General features: G+C 41.5%; 1 protein-coding gene across 2 annotated transcripts in view; it reads right to left on the minus strand.

Annotated features, from left to right (window-relative positions):
* Window positions 1–1,115: 1,115 nt before the first annotated feature.
* Window positions 1,116–24,768, minus strand: part of babam2 (BRISC and BRCA1 A complex member 2) — a 120,468-nt gene continuing 96,815 nt past the window's right edge. For both annotated transcript variants that reach the window (XM_037796515.1, XM_037796514.1), the window contains exons 8-12: window positions 16,875–16,974; window positions 4,679–4,749; window positions 4,432–4,514; window positions 4,152–4,305; window positions 1,116–2,004 (exon numbers count right to left, since the gene is read on the minus strand). In XM_037796515.1, the coding sequence (XP_037652443.1) occupies window positions 1,941–2,004; window positions 4,152–4,305; window positions 4,432–4,514; window positions 4,679–4,749; window positions 16,875–16,974 (472 nt within the window). In that variant the 3' untranslated portion in view covers window positions 1,116–1,940. The remainder of the gene's footprint in view (window positions 2,005–4,151; window positions 4,306–4,431; window positions 4,515–4,678; window positions 4,750–16,874; window positions 16,975–24,768) is intronic.

Below are 24,768 nucleotides of genomic sequence, written 5' to 3' on the forward strand. Positions count from 1 at the left end.
CCGACACTTTGTCACGCCTCGATACCGCCGCACAAGGCACCCTTTAGCGCCGGTATGAGACGCACCGGGTGTTTTAATAACTACAATGCAAACCTGTCCTCCCCAACAGTAAACGGTCCGAGAAAGTACTGTGACTCGCGGGTTACGTTTCACTTTCACTTTATAATCAGCTTTTCATTCGTGTCTTGTGTTCAAAACGTCCGGTCACATTTTCACTGTAAAACCGTAATAATTTTAAGCCCAACCATGTTGTTTTTTCCTAACTAGGTGGTTTTGTTGGAAAGTGAAAAGTGTTTTTGTTAGATTCACAACATTAGGCACGTGTTTACTGCGACCAAAAATTGACGGCGAAGGGTCTGACAAAGCGTCAGCATGTGACAAGTTGGGGTGAGAACGTGTTGGAATTTGGTGTCCAGACAATGTTTAATGACTTTGGTGATCCTGACTTCTATGACTATTTGATTGATTTGGACAATTAGAGCAAACATTGACGTTCCCTACGAGTTGGAAAATTGGTGATTCCCAAAACAATCCAGCACCATTGATTGTCCAGTAATTTGGTTTATCCAAATTCCTGCAAAACAAATAACATTCATCAGCCTCAGCAGTACTGTAACATGCTAACATTACCTGCTAAACACCTGCATGTTAACATTGCAATCGTTAGCATATAACCATGATACATAACAGCCAATCGCACTCATGTTATTGCCCGCAGAAACGGAAGCCGCAAGTTGTTTACTATTCCACTCCAATAAGTATAATAAGTAAAACCCTCCCAGAGACACTAGCATGTCCGTGTAGACTCGTAATTGCGAGTTTCTAACTTAACGTTCACATCAACATCCAAGTCGTAATTACGACTGACTTATTGGCACTTGATAATACAGACAAATATGGACGTCTCACACCAGCTAAAGACCGTCGTTCAATGTGATTAAACCCACATGTAATGGATCTCACAAAAAACGGTTTCTAAAATACATTACCTACCCTAGCTTTAACAGGGGATCTTTCCAATATTTACCATCCATCCCATATTTTTTCAATGATAATTTTCAATACAACAACAAACAGAGCAGACCAAGTACAAAACAACACAAAACACACTGTCGGGGGGGAAACAGACGTCTTTACTGGATAGAAATTTGGACAAAACATTCAGTAATTTACAGTACTGTCAAGCTGTCAGTAAAAGACTTCACAGGGCAATAAATGGTCAAATGGAACATACAGACAATGAAAAGGCAAAACTAATTGTAGATCATTTTAACATCGACACTGGAGCCAAACTTGACGATCGTTAAGGGACGAACAAACAGTCAACAAAGGATCCTTTTGCATCATCCCTACAGCTCTTTTGTGATTTACATGTAGTTTACATATCATCAAATATCGTTCACAGCACGGCAGCTCTGGATGGAGTGTTGCGAGCCCAACCCTCTGTGAGGTTGTCACGTCAGTTTCCTGTCGAAGTTTCTCTTCAAAATAAAGGCCCTCTACTGTGAGCTGGCAACAAGACAAACGATCATCATTTCAGCCTGATCCCACAAAAAATGTGTCACATGAGCACAATGTTCATGTGTCTGCTATTGTTACGTAATCCTTTAGAGGAGGAGGAACTTCATCCTCATGTCACTTGGCTTTTTTTTGTTATAGCATGTTGCAGTGTCTGGACATCGTCTACAAAGTGACATCTCACTAAAAGTAGAATAAAAGGTGAATGTACTTAGAGGCAATTATTTCGAGGTCAAACAATGTGGATTTCACAGAATCTGTGTGCAATATGCACAGCGTCATTCTCACCAGGCTGTTAAAGTACAACACATTCTCACGAACGCAAGTCTGCGCATACTCACATACAGGTACACGGTGGCACACACACTCACATACACACTCCCACAGGCAACTCTCCAGGCATGTCATTAAGCTAGAGGGTACTAGAGTTTCCCGTTGGCAAAAGCTCCCTCTTGGAACTGAGGGATGAAGCTCTTGAAGTACGACCTGGGTGAGAGACAGAGAGAAAGAGAAAGAGAAAGAGAGGGAGGGGGAGAGAGAGAGAGAGAGAGAGAGAGAGAGAGAGTACAGCAAATAAAAACATCAAAATGTGACAATAATTGTGTTTCAGCTGCTTCAAAGCATCTAACCAATTCAGTGGGTCAGTCCCAGCCCCAGCATGTATCAAAGTGCAGATGAAAGGCAGAATGTGTTTACTTGCTACAATTACAACTGTGCATGAGATATCTAGTCTCTGTGTGTTAACGCTCTTGATGGAAACACAGGAGACATAACTAAAAAAAATCAAACGGCGTAAAAAAAAACAACAGCAGTCCACAAGGTATTTAGCCACAGGTGGTGCATTCAGGTTTGTGCGTGCGTTCGTGTCAGATTAGACTTCAAGCAAATAGTTCAACAATTTTTGGAAAAATGCTTTGTCACTTTCGTGCAGAGAGTTAGATCACTCTCATATCTGTTGATTCAATTCATATGTTGGTTAACTTAGCTTAACATCAAGACTGGGAAGTAGGGGGAATCAGCTAGCCTGAATCAGTTGTGGTTTTAAATTAAAACAAAATGTAGGTTTACATATTTAGACATTTTCATTTAAAGGGACTGTATGTAATTTTTTACACGTATAAATCATTTTTTATTGCCAAAGTGTGTGAACAGGTTGTAACCTTAAAAAATGAGACCTGCGACTTTCTGGGTTTCCTCTATCAGCCTGTACACTGCTTTTAATGTGAAAAACCCGGGCCGTTTTTTCTGGGAAAATCCAACAGATGTGACATCATGCGCGCTCGTGGGTGCCTTAGCCGTAGCTAATGTTCAGTTAGAAATAGAGTACGCTAATGCCAACAAACGACCAGCCCCCACCACAAAACTCCACAGTAGCACAAAAAACACAAAGTTATATCTGGTGATGCCCGTCTTACAAACAGGAATGTGACGGACGTTGGGCGAAAACTAGTGTTGTGGGATTGTGTGTGTTAAAGTGGGAAGTGAGTGGTGAAGTAAGAGAGAGTGAGTGGCGGCAAGTATGTGAGAAAACGAGCGAGCAGCGGAGCAGAAGAGGAAGTCGCAGATTGTGTGTCTTGTTTCTCTGCTGCTAAGTGGAGTGACGGCGGGGGTTAACTCCAGAGAGAGTAACGTTATCGACTCCGGCCCAGGAGAGAGAAACTACGGTGTCTCCCCTGTTCCTTCTGACCATGGTCGGGAGGCCGAAGCAGGAAAAGTTAATACTAGTATCAACATCGGTTCGTGGAGGAACCTTTGTTTGGTAATTTAACATTACTGCCAAGCATGTGAAATATATAGTGATATTTCGGCTTTTAGCTGCTATTGTTGATCAACATGAAGCCTGTTAATTACATTCAGCCTCGTGTGTTAGTGCGAGCACAAGCGCGAGCAACAGGACGCTGTCTGTAGTCTTTGCAGTGTGTTCAAATGCAACTTGTCGGCCAAGACAGAAGGCAACGTGATGCGACGCAACAGTCGGCCTTCATCGCCGCTAGTTCTTTGATGTCGGCTTGGTGTGTCTGGGCATTAAGACCCAGGTTGAAAAATACCGTCATTTTCCTTTAGTCAAATCCAGAGGCTAACAGTTGATAATCCAAATAGGTTTACAGATGTTTTTGTGGAGACTTTAAGATATATTAAGATTAACAAATGAGAAGTACACAGATATCCTATGAGCAAAACTGATTATGTATTACTTTCTGCACCTTCTGTAGTCACTCAGATCTTTCACATATTTACAGCAGTTATTAACCTTTCCCATGCAAAAAGCAAACACTTCTCAGGGTGCAGCCGACGCCTATAGATTTCCTCTTATGGTGTCATACCAGTTTATATTTATTGAAGGTAGAATATTATCTGTGAATACTCCAGGCCATATACAGGCCATACAAATGGCCTGTGTGTAGTGCAGTCCAGACAATATGGCCTTATTGTATCACATATCTAATGCAGATCATACAGTACGTGATATTCATCATGATAACTGACCTTGTGTGACTTGTCAGAAACAGTTTCACTGGGCTTAACAGTCTCGTGAGAATAGTCCTTAAATGCACTCGACTTTGTGGGAACGGAGTCTGTCAAGACCTGTTTTGTTGCTTTTAGCTTTGAGGTAGTAGGCAGTATCTACTCACTTGGCCCTCTTTGCCATCTCATTGCCGTCCCAGCGAGGGCTGTAGGGATACGACTTCTGCACCACAGAGTAGAGCTGGCCGCTGTTGGTGAAGTGGTACACAGACTGGAAGGTGAGGGTGGGCTGGTCCCGAGGGAAGTACAGCGGGAGATCCACTACGACGAGCAGAGGGGACAGAGAGAGAGAGAGAGAGAGCAGTAGAAAGATTAAAAAGAGGATCATATGGTAACTGTATCAGATGTGATCCAAGCAGATCGGAAACGGTTTTGTGACTTTCTTACCATGTACCAGGAAGCAAAAGTCCTTCCACATTAGTAGAAGAGTGAGTTTTGTGAATCCCTCGGCATCGTACTCCACCACGCCCCTGCAATAAACATACTGTGTGTTTATTTCTGCAAAGTCCCACTGGGTCTTATTTTAAACCAACAGTGCTTTCTTGTAAAAAGACGGGGGACAGTGATAAATGAATGGCTGCTGAACACATGCTGTGATCACTTCACAGTGGAGGATCCTCTCTAGTTGACTCACATTCCAAAGTGGCTGAGGAAGGCAGCGATGTACTCTCTCCTCTTGTGATAGCCTTGGATGACATACTGCACCTAGAGAGAACAAAGGGAAAGTTTTAGTACACACAACGGAATTGGAAAAATGCCTAACCTTAACCATTTGAGGTTAATGCCTTACCTTAACCATTCAAGGTCAATGCGTAACCTTAACCCTTCAAGGCCAATGCCTAACCTCAACCATTCAAGGTCAATGCCTAACCTTAACCCTTCAAGGTCAATGCCTAACCTTAACCCTTCAAGGCCAATGCCTAACCTCAACCATTCAAGGTCAATGCCTAACCTTAACCATTCAAGGTCAATGCGTAACCTTAACCCTTCAAGGCCAATGCCTAACCTCAACCATTCGAGGCCAATGCCTAATGTTAACCATTTGAGGCCAATATCTAACCTCAACCGTTCGATGCCAATGCCTAACCTTAACCATTCAAGGCCAATGGCTAATGTTAACCATTCAAGGACAATATCTAACCTCAACCATTCGATGCCAATGCCTAACGTTAACCATTCGAGGCCAATGCCTTACCATAACCCTTCGAGGCCAATGCCTAACCTTAACCATTCAAGGCCAATGGCTAATGTTAACCATTCAAGGACAATATCTAACCTCAACCATTCGATGCCAATGCCTAACGTTAACCATTCGAGGCCAATGCCTTACCATAACCCTTCGAGGCCAATGCCTAACCTTAACCATTCAAGGCCAATGGCTAATGTTAACCATTCAAGGACAATATCTAACCTCAACCATTCGATGCCAATGCCTAACGTTAACCATTCGAGGCCAATGCCTTACCATAACCCTTCGAGGCCAATGCCTAACCTTGGCCATTCAAAGCCAATACCTAATCTTAGTCATTCCAGGCCAATGCCTAACCTTAACCATTCAAGGCCAATACCTAATCTTAGTCATTCCAGGCCAATGCCTAACCTTAACCAATACCACCTTCACATAATTATGCTTAACTTTTAACCTTATAATTTAAACGGATAGTTTATAAAAAAATTCACCCCTGTACAGTTGTCTTGAACAGGGAAATTAGCTATAGAGACCAACATCGTTTTTTTTTACCATGTTGTAAACATGTTTATTTCTGCTGTAAAGTTGGGCATCTTAACATGGGGGTCTATGGGGATTGACTCGCTTTTGGAGCCAGCCTCAAATGGCCGTTTAAGAAACTGCAATCTTTGGCAATTCCACGTTGACTTCATTTCTCTGTACCTGAGGTGGCCATTTGGTTGGAATGCAGTGAAGCTGTGGAAAAAGGCTGTAAATGAGCTCTATAGCGTAAAGCAAAGTAGTCGTTTAACGTTGTGGCTTCCAAATGGAAGATTGAAGGAGGTCGCTCCAGTGGTGCCAAAAGCCAAATAATTTTAAAGAGACTCCAGAATTATGATACTATTGTACATTCAAATCTAGACCAAGGCACACCCAGAGCTGAGATTGCAATGTTTTATCAATATGTGCCAAAGGTCTGTGCTGTGGTTCACAGTGCATGCAAGGGTTCACCAAGTTGACTGCAGTGGGGTCTGGATACAATGTTTATCCTGCGGGTTACAGGACACATTATTATGTTGTCCTATGATATTATATAGCGTGTAGGTGAATAGATTACAGATGGAATTTATAAATTGAAACTCATTTTTTTTTTAAACTGCAGAAAAACACATCACATGACCATGAGCTTCTTAATTAAACTTTATTAAGAAGTCTCACCAGAGATGTGCTTGGATCATTTATTGCAAATACAGTTTTCTGCCAGAAATTATTGACAGAGTGAACCTATGATGAATAATCAGGCTGGTTCAAAATCAGCTTCATACCAATATGGAAAAAAAAAATTAAACTATGACGTCAAAGTTATCACACATTTGTTTTTTTTTGTTTTTTTAGAATAATTGATTGTACATCATACAAAGGGCTAAATCATCATACAAATACTTTAATTATTGACAACACTGGGTCACTCCCTTAAAGGAAAAGTAGCTAACGCCCATCAAGAGTCAATGGATTCTTCCGTAGGCTCTTTTTAAAAATATAATAGCTGGAGGGATGTTAAAAGTCATCAAGACTTCCATAAGGGACATGCGTTATACTGTCCTAGACGGCACCGCCTTATCTGATGATATCATATGGTAATAAGGTAATACTCTGCAAGATAACAAAAGGTCTCGTTTGTTACTCTCTATTGGCAGCTAGTGTCAAACAACAGAGATTAATAATGTAGTTCATAAAATCGTATATATTTGTGATCAGTTGGTATGACAGATTTTCAAAGATTTTAAAGAATTTTAAAATTTTTTGATTGGTAGAAAGTAAAGGAAAACATCAACAACAACAACAGAAGGGGGGATGGCGTTATTATTACATGATTACACGTCTTCGACCCTTGGCCTGGAAGAATACCCTTGCAGCAACAGCATTTATGAATACCCTGTTTAATGAACAAGAATATTGTTTTCAATCTCATCAACTGCAACCCCCCCTCAGCACATGTCCTGAACACATGGTTTCAGGGTCTGTCTTGGCCTGAATTGGGCAGAACTATCTCTGAGTCTGTGTACGGCCTGAGAGGAAATGCTGGCAGCACAGTGCGTACCAGCAGAGAGGCTTTCTGAGCGAACCTACCCAGAATGTAAACAATGCCTGGGCTTGTAGCGAGATTAAGAGAGGTGAACTTTTTAATGGTTGCTTTCACTTTAAAACCAGACGGCTCAGAGCACAAAAGTGGCATTACATTCAATCTTTGTACAGGCAAATTTAAATGTCACAGTACAAAGTCTTTAGCTTACCACTTGACAGCCAAATAAGCTGGTGTTAAAAGCTCTACCATAGAGTCTGTCAAATGCAACAAGAAAATACTGTCTGCTCAAAGTACTGTGTTCATTTTAATATCATTTCTCCATTTCAGTCAACAGTTTTACATGGAGCCTCTTTTTCTTTTCTTTGTTTGAAAAAAAATCTTGATAAAATACAGTAAGCATTTCAGTTTTACATTCATCTCATGGATGTTTAGCAACGTGTGCAACACATTAGAAAAGGAGAAAAACTTAGTAGTAGTTCGCACTGCAGTGCTCGTTTTAAGGTAGGTTGTTTTTGTAGTACACTGACGGGCAAGTTCACAAAGAATGGATTGCAGCCGCCGATAGCACCGTGAATTGTGCATCACTTGCGACCGCCATCTTCCCTGTCTCAAGGTCCAATTCACAAAAGATATTGCGCTAATGATATTATGGTACAAACATGCCCATAAAGTTTTGCAGCTCAGTGCAATTTTCTATGTGGCGAAGTATAAATGTTGCAGAAAAAAATGGCAAAGAGAAAAAGAAACGTGAGATCTTCAGGCTGCGAGCTGCAGGTCCTGACCGACGAGGTGCAGAGGCATTCCTCAAAACTTCAAAACGTGACAGAGAGAAACCCTATTTGGGATTTTATATCCAAATGTCAGTGCTGTTGGTGTTTTTTTAAACGCACACCCCTTATAAATGAGTTCAGTTACCACCAACTCTCTGAAGACGCTAATAATTTCACAGTAACTGCGTGTGGCTATTAGCGCTGATCATTGTGAATTGGAGTTTTTGCAATTAGGCTCATTTACATGGAAAGGGTCCAATTTTGCGCTAAATGCATTAATTACCTAACTTAAATATGCAAATAGCACAGGAGCAGCGAGATGCTATTTGCTTGGGTGCTTTGAGAATCACACTATTATTCGTGCAGGTTTAGCGGCCGCAAAAGCCGCACGATCCTTTTGGGAATTCGCTCCCCGAGTATAACACCCCAAAGCCACTGCTAGATATCAGCGATGGTATCATGAACATACAGAAAGTTCCCAACTAGTCTTCTTGCTGCGAGGTGACAGGTTTTCAAACATACATGAGCATATATAACTAGAGAGTATCTTGCGATGGGATCACACCAGCCATGACGGCTGTAGTCGCCCCTCCACTGATAAAAACCACCAGAGAATAAGTGAGTGAGTGAGTTGGAATTCAGACAGGTGGAGACATTAAAAATTCACAATATATAAAACTAAACACAATCAATCACATGAAATTTCCAACACAAGAACAGGTTCTCCTCTCGTGATGTCTTTAGCGTGTGTTGACAGGTGTGATTAAGTATTATCTTAAAGTCCGAAGAGGAGAAGCTCAGGGCTCGCTTGACTGTTGAGCATCCTGGGCAGGTGAGAAAGCCTGCAGTCAGCCAGCCAGCCATGAAGGTGACCTGCTCCATTACCCTAGCAGGACTAAGCCTTAGCCGGGTGGTTTTATATCACTGCACCTGGGCAATGCCGATGAAGCCATCGGATTACTGAAAAACACAGAAAAAACCTGCAGCAGAATTCCCTCTGTCTTCAAATTTCGGCATGTACACTATTTAATCAAAGGGGCATGAATGAAATGCAACAATGTGAAACCCATTTCACCACACCGGTGTGAATATTGTGAAGTTATACATTGAGTTATGTTCCAATTGCCGATCTCATTTTGAAGCCAGTTCCCAGTTGGCGAAATATCCGGATTCACTAAGCTCCGAGGGCTAAGAAATCTCTCATCAAACCAAGAGCAGTGTACAAAACATTCAGGTAGCAGGCTTATTTTCAGCCTGCGCTGACCCTCACTCTTACCCGTTAAAATGACAGACATAATCAGTGGCAGATTATACTGTATTAATCTCTATAATCAGATGTCTGCATATGAATGCAGAATCTCTAGGCAACGGGACAAGATTTTAGTATCTGAAGCGTTCTGGTTTTCCGTCTGAGTAGTATTGACTAATCATGTTTGAGCGGGCTTTGGTTGCATGCAGGTAAACAGTCCGTGTGGAGAAAAAGAGGCAGAACGCATTGGCCGAAATGCAGTCTCGGAACCCCACTGGCTATCGTCTCACAATGATTTAGTATTTTATCATCTTAAAATCAGCTGATAAACTCACTACGTGTGAAACAATCCGGTCAACTCCAACTCCGGTCTCGCGTCTCAAGTTGCTAATCAGACTGTAAACAATGACCGGTGCACGAAAGAGGAAGTCTTGGCCCGGATATCCGCTGGCTACAATATTGTCCGTTGCCCCCGGAGACTTAAAATGAATGATGAGCCACGAATCAGGAACTCCAAACATATTTTTGGTTGCCACTAATAACTTTAGGTACTTGCAAATGTTGAACAATGAACCTATATAGATTCGATAATGTCTAGATCACACTACACAACTTTAGCCCTGATTTCCCGCTCCCCGACAAAAGCCCCAGATCAGAGGCGAATCGCTGTTGGTTTGGCATTCGCACATCGGCGCTCGGGCGTCCATGTGTGAAGTGCTCAAAGTCGATGCCTCGCAGACACATCCCAGATATCTAGCATGCTAAATATCTGGACCTGTCGGGGATTCCGGCCGCGAGCTACGGCCAATGAGAGCGCAAGATACGGGTTGAGGGGAAACCTGGGGGAGGAGGGGTCGCCTGTTAGAAACTTAATGCATGTGCTGCATTTGCAACACGGAGCAAAGTTGTTGTTGCACCGAGAGGAATAAATAGTAAAAAAAGAAACCAGTGGAAACAGGCTATCTTATAAACACGTGCCAACAACAACATCAGCAATGTGTCTCGCGTATGGTATCACATCATTTATCATGTCTGTAGTTTGGAGACCTCATCGGGGGATTCCTCCTGGTGAAAGATCCCGTAGTGTGTGACCTTCTGTCTCTCCTCCCGATTACAAGACAGCAAGTTGTGTAGTGTGAACAGCACTGCGATCTGACCACTTTGAAAGTTGTGTAGTGTGAACTCGGCTAAAGAGATTCAAAACCTGTTTTGGATTCAATGAAAAGTTATAAAACCCCCCAAACTAAGTTATACATGAATTTGCACTTAAAACTGGATTGAACAGTATGCATCAGAATTAGGGATGAGACACACAGGTGAACTCACAACAAGATGTTATGATTAAAGATGAGCTTTAACTCTTTAATATTTAAGAAGCAAGATGATCATTAAAGAGGACATATCATGAAAAACTCACTTTTTCAGTGCTTGTGCACATCCATTTGAGTATCTGGAGTGCCTACCAACCCACAAACTGTGTAATAAAACTGTTTTTTGGGGGCTGTTTAGATCAGAAAACATGTGGTTTGACAAGCCATTCAGATTTGGCTCCCCTTCCACCTCCTATAACCAGTAGTTTTTTAGAAAGAAGATCAGTTCACAGAGTTCACACATCTGGCAAGAGCCTCTGCTCCAGTAATGCAAGAACAATGTGATACTGTAATGTGATACTGGTGCCAGTGCATCTATAATGCATAATAAAAGTCTGCATTGCAATACATTGCTGTTATTGACTATTTGTCCCAGTCGTCAGCAGTAAAAAACATGTAGTAAAACAGTGAGGTTCACTCGAGGACAGGATATATCATGAATAAAGCTGGAGACAGTGGTGCCTTACCCGCTGCTACTGCATGGTTGTGATTACTCACCAACCATGTATGAATGACGGCATTTTGTGAAAGAGGAAAGTAGTAATCTCTGATACACACAGTTGTGTGTGTGTGTGTGTGTGTACGTGCGACGGGTCTCATATCTGCAAGAGCTCTTAAACACAGACACACATTGTGACTCAGACTCCTGTTCAATTATGTTTACATGGGACAGTGGAGGCGGCAATTGAGCTTTCTCAAAAGCTGCAAGGCCACATACTCAATAAGCTGTTTATCTAGTTACACTGTGTGTGTTTGTGTGTGTGTGTGTGTGTGTGTGTTTCAAGGGAACTGTGGATCACTGAACTTTCACACCCATACTGAGAAAAGGATTTCCCACCCCCACTGTCACTGTGACTCGCAGCCAAGTCTTTCTATTGGCTGCCTGGAGGTTGGAGTGATGCAACACAGGTGATCTTGCTCTGCAGGTATTCAAAACCTGCCTGCACCCATGACTCCCTCGCCCGCTCCTCCATTTATTGTGTCTGTGCATGTGTCTGTGGGGAGAGAGTGATGCAACAACGCCGGAAGTGCTTCCTGCTGTGTGATTAAGAAATCTCTTCTCTCTCTCTCTCTCTCTCTCAGTCACATACGCATTCACACCACCCCCGGCTTGATCTGATATCTCCACTACAAATACATTTTAAATATCAATGACTTTGTGATTATCTGATAAGATCTGCATTGGGCGTCAAAATCCAAATACCATAGGAAAATCATACTTGGAAAAAAAGAAAGAATAATTTCTAAAAGAAAATCATCTGAAAGAAGAGAAAGAAGTCGCTGTACAGATAACGATTTATGTGTTGTGTGCTCTCTAGCACTATTCATTTGGTGGCGGAGTTGAACTGAACACTGATAGTGAAAGCATAGATGTTTGTATTACTGATTGGAAATAGCCCCCTTCCAAAGATAGATACCTTGTGTGAATGTGGAAGTTATCCAGGCTCCAAAAACAAGTGTAAAGTTGGTTATAACATTTAAAAAAAAATTGCAATTACATTTTTTGTGCAACCTCCACAGTCTGGATGTAAAACCCTTGCTAGCATTACTTGATACTTTATGATTAGAAATCCACAAACATGTGATCCATGATTTCTTGCATTGTAATCACATCATTTAAAGCTGCAGTAGGCAGAACATTTTTGGCATCATTGGGCAAACAATCCATAATAACCTTTCAGCATATTGTAATACAAGTGTTCTGAGATAAAATTAGACTTCTGCACGTCCTCATGGCTCTGTTTTCAGGCTTTAGAAAATGTAGCCCGTGATGGGAGACTTTGGCCAATAACAGGTCATTTCAGAGAAATTTCACAAACTTTCTCATTTTACAGCTAAACAGTACACTACAAGATGTACGTAACAGAATATTGATTCATATTTGATCAGCGCTGCCTAGTGTGACTGTTTGATGGGAGTTTGCAAGTGATTGACAGCTCAGAGACGGCGGACTCCGGCTCGGCTCTGATTGGTTCTCAAATGTGATATTGCAAAAGTGGAATTTTTATCCAGGAAACATGACCGTTCACAAGTGTTTAAGATTATAAAACCTTCATTTCAAAAGCATTTTAATTACTATTTACCAGCTGTGACAGTGACGCTTGGCATTGTTTTCACGTTATGAGTCCGTGTGTGTGTCATCATGACTCATAAAGTAGCAGGAACTACCACAGAAGAGGTTCTGAGTACTTTGTCAGGTGTTTATATGTCTGTCTGTCTGTGGACAGCAACCGTGCAAGATGCAGTCACGAAACTTTACAGGTGTGTAGTTGAGATTAAAAAGAAATTCCCTCAAGGCGTTCCTGAGATATTGCATTCACGAGAAAGGGACTGACATGAGGTCACGGTGTCTCTGACCACCTGAATCTAATAAGTTCATCCTTGAGTCCAAGCGGCCGTTTGTGCCAAATTTGAAGAAATTCCCTCCAGGCGTTCCAGATATATATCGCGTTCACAAGAATGGACCGGATGGACGGACGCACGTACGTACAGACGAACTGTCGCCAGCATGGAGGCATATTAACTTTTTAATTTAGACCGTGGTCCCTGTGGTCAAAACGCAAGGAGTTCCTCAAAAGGTTCTTATAGTCCTGGGGAAAGTTCCTACGGTGGAAAAGGGGCTAAAGGTGTTGCTGTATAGTAATGTGTCCAACGACCAGGCGATCACTACGGTTGTTTTGACGGTGCTTCTCCTCCTACTGTCTACTTTGCATAGTGAAAATGTAATGAGAATGCCAGCAATGAGAACATACCAGCTATAAATTTAAATGTTGGAATTGGATTGATCATTATCAGACACAAGGTGTGAACTGGACAATAGCAATGAACTAGAACACATACGATAAAGAGAAATCTGAATGATGGTCAATTCTACGGCTTTTATTATTAATTCCTATCTGCTGCTCATCTCAAGACTTACCACTAAGGATGATTTCATTGAAATTGATTGAAAGCAACCACTTCCTTGTCTTGTTTGAGTTGATCACACACTGTATGTACCTACTAGGAGATGACTGAAAACCCCTCAGGGCCTATTAGCTTCTGCAGCTGATTTTCATGAGTAATATTTAATGATGCAGAAGCCAGGTCCTTCCATCATAATCACAGTCACAGCTGTGTGCACACGTGGCAGTAAAGTTGTGTCAATACAATCATAGCATCTGGAATACGTGGGAGGAAATAATTGATGGTTTTAAAGGAACAAAACGACAGCACGACCCGTCCTCGTTATGATTATAAGAATGACGTCTTGTTTTTTTTTTACCACCCTTTGGCCTCAGTTGATAAATCTTAAATCAATAACAGATTTACAGAAGCCGAATGTTGCTTTTTGTTTGTTGTTTTGTAACTTTCAACTTCTGACTTCCTCATCTGAAGAATCTACTTATTATCTCTGCTTATTCAAAGCTCATGTTACTTTTTTTGGCTGGAAGTGACTCCAAAGAATGCAAAATGTTACTTGTGCCACACAAATGGGCCACATGCCTGCTATTGAACAAGAGACACTGCTAATTTCTACTTCATGCTGTCCAAGTGTCCATTTTTCTTTTAGTCCTGGTATGTTTGATGATAGAAAAAGGCCACAACAAAATGACGAGTTACATTTTTGAGATCTACAGTAAGACTAAGGTACAAAAATGACTGTTTTACAGCCTGAACTACATGCCATAGATGAGGACTCGAGTCGCACTTTAGTCGCACAATACAGTGACTCGAAAGTCGGAGTCGAGATTTGGGACTCGTGAACAATGCTTTTTTCTTTTTTTTTTGCGCATTAACATTAATGAAAATGTCTGACAAGCTGAAAGTCATTCCCTCCGTTATTATCATTCGTAACTAGGGCCGTCAGAGTTAGGGTGATAATAATGCAGATTCGTATTAACTCCACTAATTTCTTTAACGCATCAACACAACTTGCGATTTTTAGGTTGTAGCGGGCTTGAACCTAAGGAATCCATCTGTAACCACCATGTCCCGCTGGCTTGTCGCGAAGGAGGCTAAATAACGCTCCATGCTAAGGCTACATTTTGGTGAGGAAAAACTGTCATGGTCATTTTCAAAGGGGTCTCTTGACCTCTGACCTCAAGATATGTGAACGAAAACCAGTTCTATGGGTACCCACAAGTCTCCCCTTTACAGACATGCCCACTTTATGATCATCACATGCAGTTTGGGGCAAGTCATAGTGAAGTCAGCACACTGACACACTGACAGCTGTTGTTGCCTGTTGGGCTGCAGTTCGCCGTGTTATGATTTGAGCATATTTTTTATGCTATAAATGCAGTACCTGTGAGGGTTTCTGGACAATATCTGTCATTGTTTAGTGTTGTTAATTGATTTCCAATAATAAATATATATGTACATTTGCATAAAGCAGCATATTTGCCCACTCCCATGTTGATGAGAGTATTAAATACTTCAAATATGCCTGTAAGGTACATTTTGAACAGATAAAAAATGTGTAATGAATCACGATTAACTATGGACAATCAAGCAATTAATCGCTTTAACAGCCCTACTCGTAACCTTACGCATCTGGTGCGCACGGCCTAAGATGACTGCAAGCTGCAACAACAACACCGTGGTGACCGCAAGGGAGGTTAACTCGATTAGACTGGCGTTCGCTGAATACTTTTGAAAAGACGAGTGACCTCTGAATCACAGATTTGTTCAGCGATTTGAAGTGAAACAAAGCGCCAGTTCAGTCTAGTTATCAGGCTACTAACAGGTGACTCCAGGTGTGTTGTGGTGGTTAATGTTACTGTAAGAAAAGTTACATTTTCAATGACTGCAAACAGCTTCGTCTTTCCTCACAGTTTTTTCCAACTAGACTGCTTGAACACAAAATGCTTCCACACATTACTTCTCACTTTCAGATGGTTTTGCGTCATGATACATACCATGATATTTAAGCTAACAAACTAATGCTGTTTAGTTTATTTATTGCACATTTTAACAACAGCAATTGGCCAGCATGCATGCAGTGCATAGTGCTGGTTAAACCACGCATACTGCGAGAAACCAAAGGCCCTGAGAGAAATCAATGCTCTTTAAAGTGATGACTCCTCCTTCCTTGTGTCACACTGCCTTTATGTGCTATTGACCCTGCTTTTCAAAATGCCTTTCCAAACACAGGCGGTGGCCTCCGTGACTCTTTGAAGGAGGTGGAGGGGAGCGCTTCTGACACTGCTGGACTCAAACACCCAGAGACAGGGAGGTCAGTCAGGGACACAAGTGTTCCAGACATCCTGAGTATGCTGGTCAGAGTCCAGGTGAACAGGAAGAGATGGAGGGTATCTGTGTGCATTGTGTGTGTGTGTGTGTGTGTATGTGTGTGTGGGGGTAGTGGGGGATGGGCATTTCTCCTGAGGGAAACGGCATTACATCGTGTCTACACTGCATATCTACCTGTCAACCTGCGGAGGCCAAGGAGCGCTCAGACGGCCTATGGAGGTTGGCCAGCACGCCCACGTCGGCAGATGCCAGACACACGTGCATGAATGCCCATATTAACACGCACACACACACACAAACACACACAGCTTGACAAAAGACATCCCTCAGTGGACACAAGCTTTTCTGCACCGAAGCTTACAAATATGCAATAAATGATTCACAAACCTGTCACACACACACATACACACATACACACATACACACTCACACATACACACACTCATTCAAGTTACTGCGAGGAACTTTTAACTGGTTATGAAACAGTCCCAATTTAATACTGATAATAATCCCTCTATATGACCTACATAAGCAAACGAGACCATCACCGAGAAGACTGGCTATTTCTATATAGTTATTCTTAATGCTCGTCATCAGTGCTATACTGGGTCAGTACTGGGCATAATGGGTCAGACGAAATCATTTAGATTCTCCAGGAACTCCTTCAGCTCAGACTTGAGCGGGGCCTCTGGCAGAGACCAGCCTGGACAGACCCATGTCAATCCTGTCCACGGCGGGCTAGTCGCCGCCAGGGCTCCTCCTCCAGCCAGGAGCAGAGCTTTGCCTCGCTGCTCCTCCGGCCCGCGCTGGGAGCAATACAAATAATGTGACATAATGCAGACCCCAACACTAATAGTTTTCTAAAGACATTATTTCTTTGTGATGAAGACATCGACATACACACAACACACATCGAACCATGCTGTGTAAAAGTAAAACGGAACATCGTTACCTTGTTGTTGAGTAACTGGCACACTTGCGGCACATAGTCAATTAGGCACCCTCCACTGGGGAATGCTGGGATATGAAGTGCTGAGGAGCCTCCCAGAGCACTGTTTGGATAAAAAAGAAACAGTCAGCCTGTAAATACACATATTTAGATTACACAGAACATACAGTTACTACCATGTTCTACCAAATTTAAGACAGTTTAAGACTTTGTGTGAGCACCTGCCTTTATGGAAATGTATGTGAACTACTGAGCAAAAAGGAAACCCATTAGCAGGCTGCCATCTACTGAAGTTGTGGACTTACAAAATAAAGGAGTGACTCACGCCCGCGGCATCCTCCTCATTCTCCCTCACTCGTTCGGTTATTCTTTTGACATCCTCCTGATTCAATCCTGCAGCATAGCTCCATTAGTGATTAGTGCATGCTTGTTTAATCAGGGAATCTGCTGCTGCAGCTCCCTAATGACTAACCAACCGAAGTAGTCACTCCCTCAGTTTTTCTTCTGATCTGGGGCAAAAACAGAGGGAATACCCTGAGGATAGGTTAAAGGTCTTAAGGAACCGCTTATTGGCTTTTAATGCTCATTTAAAGACACATAGAGGACGCCTTCTTCCGCTGCTTTCTATTTTTATTCCATTCTTCATTATAGCAGGACGGTCAGAGGGCATTCAGAAAGGCTGTTGTGTTATTTTAAAAGCAATGCCGAGGTGGACGACTGCCGTTTGCCAGGTTAAGCATGCATGATGCATGTAAATAGCCTACATCATGCAACATCATGTCAAATGTCAAAGATCACGTATGTTGAGATGCAGCCCCTGGGGCTCGTTCTTTAGCTGATCAGAAAGGCTATGAAAATGGTAATAATCTATCTGAAGGGAAAACACAATAACAGTGAGTCACAGACCAAGGCCTTGATCTGAACCAATCCCATCACATCATCCCAGAGCGTTTTTTGAAGTCTTTTGAACCAAGTCCAAGTCAAAAAGCAAGTTTTTCCAGTCTGTCAATACTTAGTATGAAAACACTAAAAGCCCAACAGGCAAAGAAGTTGGTTATTTCTTAACATTAGTACAGTTGTCAAATGATCATTTGTATATTTATATATTAATAATAATCTTAAATATTTAACAAAAATTTAAAGGGGCTCTTTAAATAACTATAAAAGCAGGAACCAGCACGTATTTAAATAATGTGTGTGTCAGAATAATTTTCGCGGCTGCGGTGTGGAAAATAGGCGATATGCTGGAAACTATTAAGCTACTCATTTTATGTGTATATACCAATACATTTTGTGAGTTAAGGATCATTTCTTTAATATGAATTTAGAGTTTCCTCCATATTATTTTCCTCTGGTGCCAGCAGCTGTAGCAGAAAGTGTGCATTAGGTTATGCAGACGTTGCATGAATTGTGGTTACGTTATAAATTAAGGCTGTCAATAGATTAAAATATTTAATCGTGATTAATCGCATGATTGTCCATTGTTAATAGCGATTAATCGCAAATTAATCACACGTTTTCTATCAAAATGTATCTTAAAGGGAGATTTGTCGAGTATTTAATACTCTTATCAACATGGGAGTGGGCAAATACATTTTCTTTATGCAAATGCATGTGTATATTTATTACTGGAAATCAGTTAACAACACAAAACATTGACAAATATTGTCCAGAAACCCTCACAGGTACTGCATTTAGCATAAAAAGTATGCTCAAATCATAACATGGCAAACTGCAGCCCAACAGGCAACAACAGCTGTCAGTGTGTCAGTGTGTTGACTTGACTACGACTTGCCCCAAAACTGCATGTGATTATCATAAAGTGGGCATGTCTGTAAAGGGGAGACTCGTGGGTACCCAAAGAACCCATTTACATTGACATATCTTTAGGTCAGAGATCAAGGGACTCCTTTGAAATTACTCAAGCCAGTTTTTCCTTGCCAAAATTTAGCGCAACATTGGAGCGTTATTTAGCTTCCTTCGTGACAAGCCAGTATGACATGGTTGATACCAATGGATTCTGTCGTTTTTTTCTAGTTTCATATGATGCCAGGATATTCACTCCAGCTTTAAAACTGAGTCCACTACAGCCCGTTGCGTTAATGTGTTAAAGAAATTAGTGGTGTTAAAACAAATTTGCGTTTATTATCGCCTTTACCTTGACAGCCCTAATGATTCATGATTTTGGCAGAGCTCCAAAAGACACAACATTCAATAGAGCATTGTTCAATAGATATGGGTCACCAAGTCAAGTCTCCTCAGCTTGACCTTCAAGTGTCAAGTCTAGTCGGGTACAAGTCAAGTCGCAAGTCCACAGCTCTGAACCATCCATCCAACAGCCACGAAGTAATTGCTTTTTTTTTTCCCAATGGTGTATGAAAAATATTTTGCACATTTTCTCAATCTCACAGGCTGAAAGGCAGCAACTAACACTGAAGCTCTGAGGATTGCAAAATGTTGAAATTTCTCTTGCTTGTGGGAGTAGTGAGCTCCACCTGTCATCATAACCAAAAACCACACATGTTTATGGGGAAATGATGTCTTAACAGCGGTGAGGAAAAGGTCAACAGTGACTGGACTCATGGTCTTGACTGGCCAAAGAGGTGTATTCGGAATAACTGATGGAGGTGCTCTCCCACGTTCTGTAGAGAACAGCTGGTTTCTCATCAGCTGCTCATCTGGCACAAACAGGAGTTTTTACTGATAGTCTGGATTTACTTAAACTAGCAAAAGATAAGAATCACACCCGTCCACAAATATGTTAACAGCATCTACTCACTAATAGATCGCTGGTGTAAGTTTTGTCTTCTTGCAAAATGATAACTCAACTGAATATTAATAAGGTCTTATTCAAAGAGGAGCCATGCAAACCGTCATGAATCCATTTTCATTGTCAAAATCCTTTTCTCCGGCGCTCCAAAGCCACCATTTACAGTAGGCTTTGTGCACATAATTAGCATTAGCTTGTGCATTTCGCCGCGCACCAACAAATGGTCGATTGAAAATGGCTTGCAGCGTCGAGGAGAGAAGCCTTTGAAAATGAAAATCTAAATGATGCCCATCTATCCTCCCACAGATCTAAGAATAGCTCCATATCATTCAGATGGAAATGCGGACATGAGGCACAAAATAGATGGCGGTGTGTTCGTCACTCACATGTGTCAATGGCAGGCATGTGAACAAATGTGATGCATTTTGGATTTCTATGGTTTTTGCCTCTTGAACACTGGATTGAAGGGAGGCTGACGAGACGCCAGCCTCTTGCGCTCATATAGAACAAAAGGTCTTCCAACATCCAAAACTTGACTATTTGAGAAGTTCTAAAACAGTGGTTCCTTACTGGTTAGTCCAAATCCATTTCCTTTAGACATCAGGCCACGGTCCAATCCACATATAGACAAACTTAACATCCGTTCAGTTTTTTTTTTATCCATTAACTTTACTTGCCAGTGGATTCAAACCCAGGACCTTCTTGCTGTGATGAGGTCAGGCTTTTATTTCACTAAATGAAAACTAAAATACTTAAGTAAGCTACATCTGGGCTTGAAGAAACATTGCGGCAATAGAGTGCAATTATTGGGGCTTAAAATCAACATTTAAAAAAACGATTTCATGCTAATTCTGGCTACTAAAACCGTTGTTACAGCAGAACATGTTAACAGGCCTTATAAAAAGAACAGGGCCATCAAACAGCTGCAGAGTTAGAAGAAAAAGTTGTTTTCAAGCTAGGTTTCAACCCAGGCCCTTACTTTGTTGCATTAAACTTGTTTGTGCGTGTTCAGTTTAAGTTAAACAAAGTTGGATAAATTCTGTTTCATAATTGTCAGCCTGTTGTGAAGCAGCTAGCTCCTCCTCAAGAAGCTCAAACTGCTACAAGCAGCAAAGACTGTGGAAAACCCGATACAGTCAACAGACGGGCGAGGGTCATGTGATCGTCAGAGCTGGTATCGATTAATCTCTATAAACAGATAATATCTGCATATGAATGCAGAATCTGTAGGCAACCGGACAAGATTTTGGTATCGGAAACGTTCTGTTTTCTGTTTGTAGTCCAAGTATTGACTAATCCTGTTTGAGTGGCCTTTGGTTGCATGCAGGTAAACAAGTCCATGTTGAGAGCAAAAGGGGCAGAACACATTGGCCAAAATGCAATTTTGGAACCCACTGGCTATCGTCTGACATCAACCTAGCTTTTTAATTTAAAAAATTTATCTGCATTCATATGCAGATACTGATATCTGATATCTATACTGATATATTGTCCGTTGCCCCCAGAAGCTAAATTGTTGTCAGACCGATAGCCAATGGTTCCAATATTGAGTATCAACAGGCTCCGTTATGATAAAGTTGCTGATGTAGCACCTTTACTCACAATGTTTCGGAAAATGGTACTTCTCAATAAAATTCCTAATCCTGAAATTTTCTATATTTCAAAGTGAACTTTATTTTTCCAAAGCTGACCCACTCTGGATGGATGTGACCCAGCAGTTGGGAATCACTGTTCTAAAACATGATTGAAAGTAAAGTTTTCAGCTTCAACCTTGAACGCATCCAACAACCTCAACTGAAAAAATGCTGACTGAGGAGTATATTTCTTGAACATGAGCCATGATTTACAGCGGGAGGCTGTATAAATTACACTTAGGTGCCAAAACTGAGAATCAAAGATTTGAGAAGCTATGACTTATCTCAAGGTCAAGCTGAGGGGGAGAATTAAAGTAGGCAGCAATTTAACATATGCAAACCCGCACCCCATATTTGAGCAGTTATGACAAGCCACAAAGATGACACATGGATTGTGACAACCAATGAATCTACATGTGTGTAAATAGTAAAGGGATACCCCAGCGATATGATGATCAGTATATTGGTATTGTACTTCAATGGCCGTTGACTGACTAGGTCTAGGCCCTCACAGGTACTGCATTTAGCGTAAAAAATATGCTCAAATCATAACATGGCAAACTGCAGCCCAACAGACAACAACAGCTGTCAGTGTGTCAGTGTGCTGACTTGACTATGACTTGCCCTAAACTGCATGTGATTATCATAAAGTGGGCATGTCTGTAAAGGGGAGTCTCGTGGGTACCCATAGAACCCATTTTCATTCACATATCTTGAGGTCAGAGGCCAAGGGACCCCTTTGAAAAAGACCATGGTTGCATAAGATCCAGGATCTTCACTCTGGCTTTAAAACTGAGCCTGTTACAACCTAAAAATCGCAAGTTGCGTTAATGCGTTATCGCGTTAATTTAGAGAGCCCTAATATAAATACAAATTCATATTCGTATCTTAGTTTCAAAATGTAAAGAAAACAATAGGTGCCATATTCCTGAAATGGTATGGTATCAGTGTCATCAGACTCCCGGTACGAGCTATAAATTGCTTTAAACTGGGCTTCCTGTGGGTGGGCTCGGAATCTAGACATAATGGTGTTTTATTTTCCAAGTGGCACCCTGAAGAGTCCCCGCTTCTGTCTCCACTGGTGACACCGCACTCGACACTACCCACACACGCTGGAGTCATCATGCAGACATGCCGCCTAACACAACCCCTCTGAGCAATGCAACCTACTGTATGACATATTTACAGTAGACAGTGGTACATGCACACATGTAAACAAACACACACACACACACACACTCATGCTGTACAGTGACTTCATCAACCAAAGAGATTATCCTCCGTGACTCAGGTGGATGGTGACGAAGCTCGGTTTGTTTATTTGTGTGTGGTTTTGTTTGTGTGTGTGTGTGTGTGTGTGAGAGAGAGAGAGATGGTGTGTATGACAGTGCAGTGACAGCGTGAGAGCAGATAAAGGCTCAATTGGAAAGAGGGCAGACATGATTCATTACCAAAGTGAAAGATAAGGCCAAGACGAACTGTTTGGGGATTCAAATGTAGTTTCAAAGCGGCAACATTTCCATTTTGATTGCCTTCTTCATTTCCTAAAGCCTGGAGGGTCCTCAGAGGCCCATAGATGACTCTGCTTGTTGACTGCTTGGACTAAATAACGGCCTATTCTTCCTCTGTGACTGGACAAGGCGGCCCTGGCCTGTGGCAGTAGGAATCGCTAACCTTTCTTTTATGAGGTGACCATCCTGGCATAACGGCGCTGAATTTTTCTCTATGCATCATCTATTTGAATAAAACCAGATTAATAAGAGCCCCCAGGCTGCAGCCATTACACACCCTCACTACTATATGATAAGGCTGGGCAACAGGGCAAAAACTGCCCCCTTTAACTGTGCAGTAACTGATGTATTTGGCAGCAGGGTTGGTGCTAATGGTCATGTGAGCTCCACATGACCCTCTGCGGGTCGTGACTATACTACTACTATTGTATGTCAGTGAATTGCTAACCCTTTAAACAAAATATACTAATAAAGTATTTGAAAAGCCATAATTGAGTGCTGCAAGTGCAACCTGTTCTCACTCCCAACTCGTCAAATAATAATTAGTGCACCTACAGATAATTAGTTGTTCCAAAGCTGGAAGTATTAATGATGAAGGGCTGGAGCTGAACTCCGTTGTGGGATAACAAATGGCACACACAACATTGTGTACCACATAGGAGAACCATTGTGCTTTTGACTTAAAGGCCCAGTAAACCTATTTTTTTTTGGTCAATACGCTTCTTGATCTATGAGCGATGTGGTCCTACATAAACCCAAAGAATAGGTCAGAACAGTTTGGTTATTTAACATTAGAGACTTCATTTGTGTTTTTCGCTGTGCTCTTCTCACTGGTTTGAAGTGGGCGGGGCTAAATTGGGGAAAAAGGTGATGTCACGAATTTTGCAACATCTGAATCAGAACCTGATGACAGTTGTGGGGTTATTTGTTTATATTGCTGGGCCACCGACAATCAAAGTACTTTTAATCTCTGTTAAACTCTTAATAAAGAAAACCCTGAGAGTGCTTTTCTTTCTAAAAACTGATTTACATTGTTACTGTACTTATTTAGTCATAAATATTCTTTGTTATGAGAAAAAGGTACGATTTCAATCCATACTTTTTTAGGGTTTTCAGGGGGCTTATGGTGGATTAAATTTTTCTCTCCATCTGCCTCTATCTCTGGCTCTCATCTAATAAAACTAATAAAATTAAAAGCAGAAAATGTTTGTTATAAAGTCTACATTATATCTGTACTGCACAGCAACGGATAGGTTTAATGTAATCTTGCTAAATTTTAATATCAAATTACTTATTTAAAAAAACATTTCCTTGTTTCCTTTCCTTTCGTTTTATTATATATATCTGCATTTAAACATCTACCGTAAATAAAACACATTTATTATTAACAGTCACTAAATTGCCAAATCCATTTCTAAACTTTCCATCATGCTATTTTCACGTTTTGGTCTCCTTACAGCAGCTTCTTAAATGAACACGGCCGGTCAGATCTAACATTTTGACTTCAGTGAAGATATAATGCATGAACACATGCTGTATACGAACCACTGGGGGTTTAAGATGGCCTACATATTGAGGAAAACGTACATCCTAATAACAAAGCAGCATCGCAAAACCGACTTGACACACACTTACAGAAAAACACAATGCACAAGTGTTCAAGGAGACAAGGAGGAGGGGAAAAAGTGGCAGAGTGCTTTGAGCTGCCGAGACTGAGAGAAGTGTCGGCACTGCTATCTTAGACTGTTGAGTGGGTTTGTCGGGTTAGTGGTGAATTTATTTTATCAGACTGACAATTTCTGACTGCGACAAGACGCTCACAAATCCTTGAAAAATATCTGATCGAAATGCAAAGATTTTTTCAAAGGCTATAAAACACCTCTACAGACCCTGGAGAAGGGACACACACAAACTGTACACCCACACAGGCACATGTACACACACACACATACTCACACACATCAGCAGCCAGGCATGTACGT

Source organism: Sebastes umbrosus, chromosome 16 (assembly GCF_015220745.1).
Source record: "Sebastes umbrosus isolate fSebUmb1 chromosome 16, fSebUmb1.pri, whole genome shotgun sequence".
Lineage (NCBI taxonomy): Eukaryota > Metazoa > Chordata > Actinopteri > Perciformes > Sebastidae > Sebastes > Sebastes umbrosus.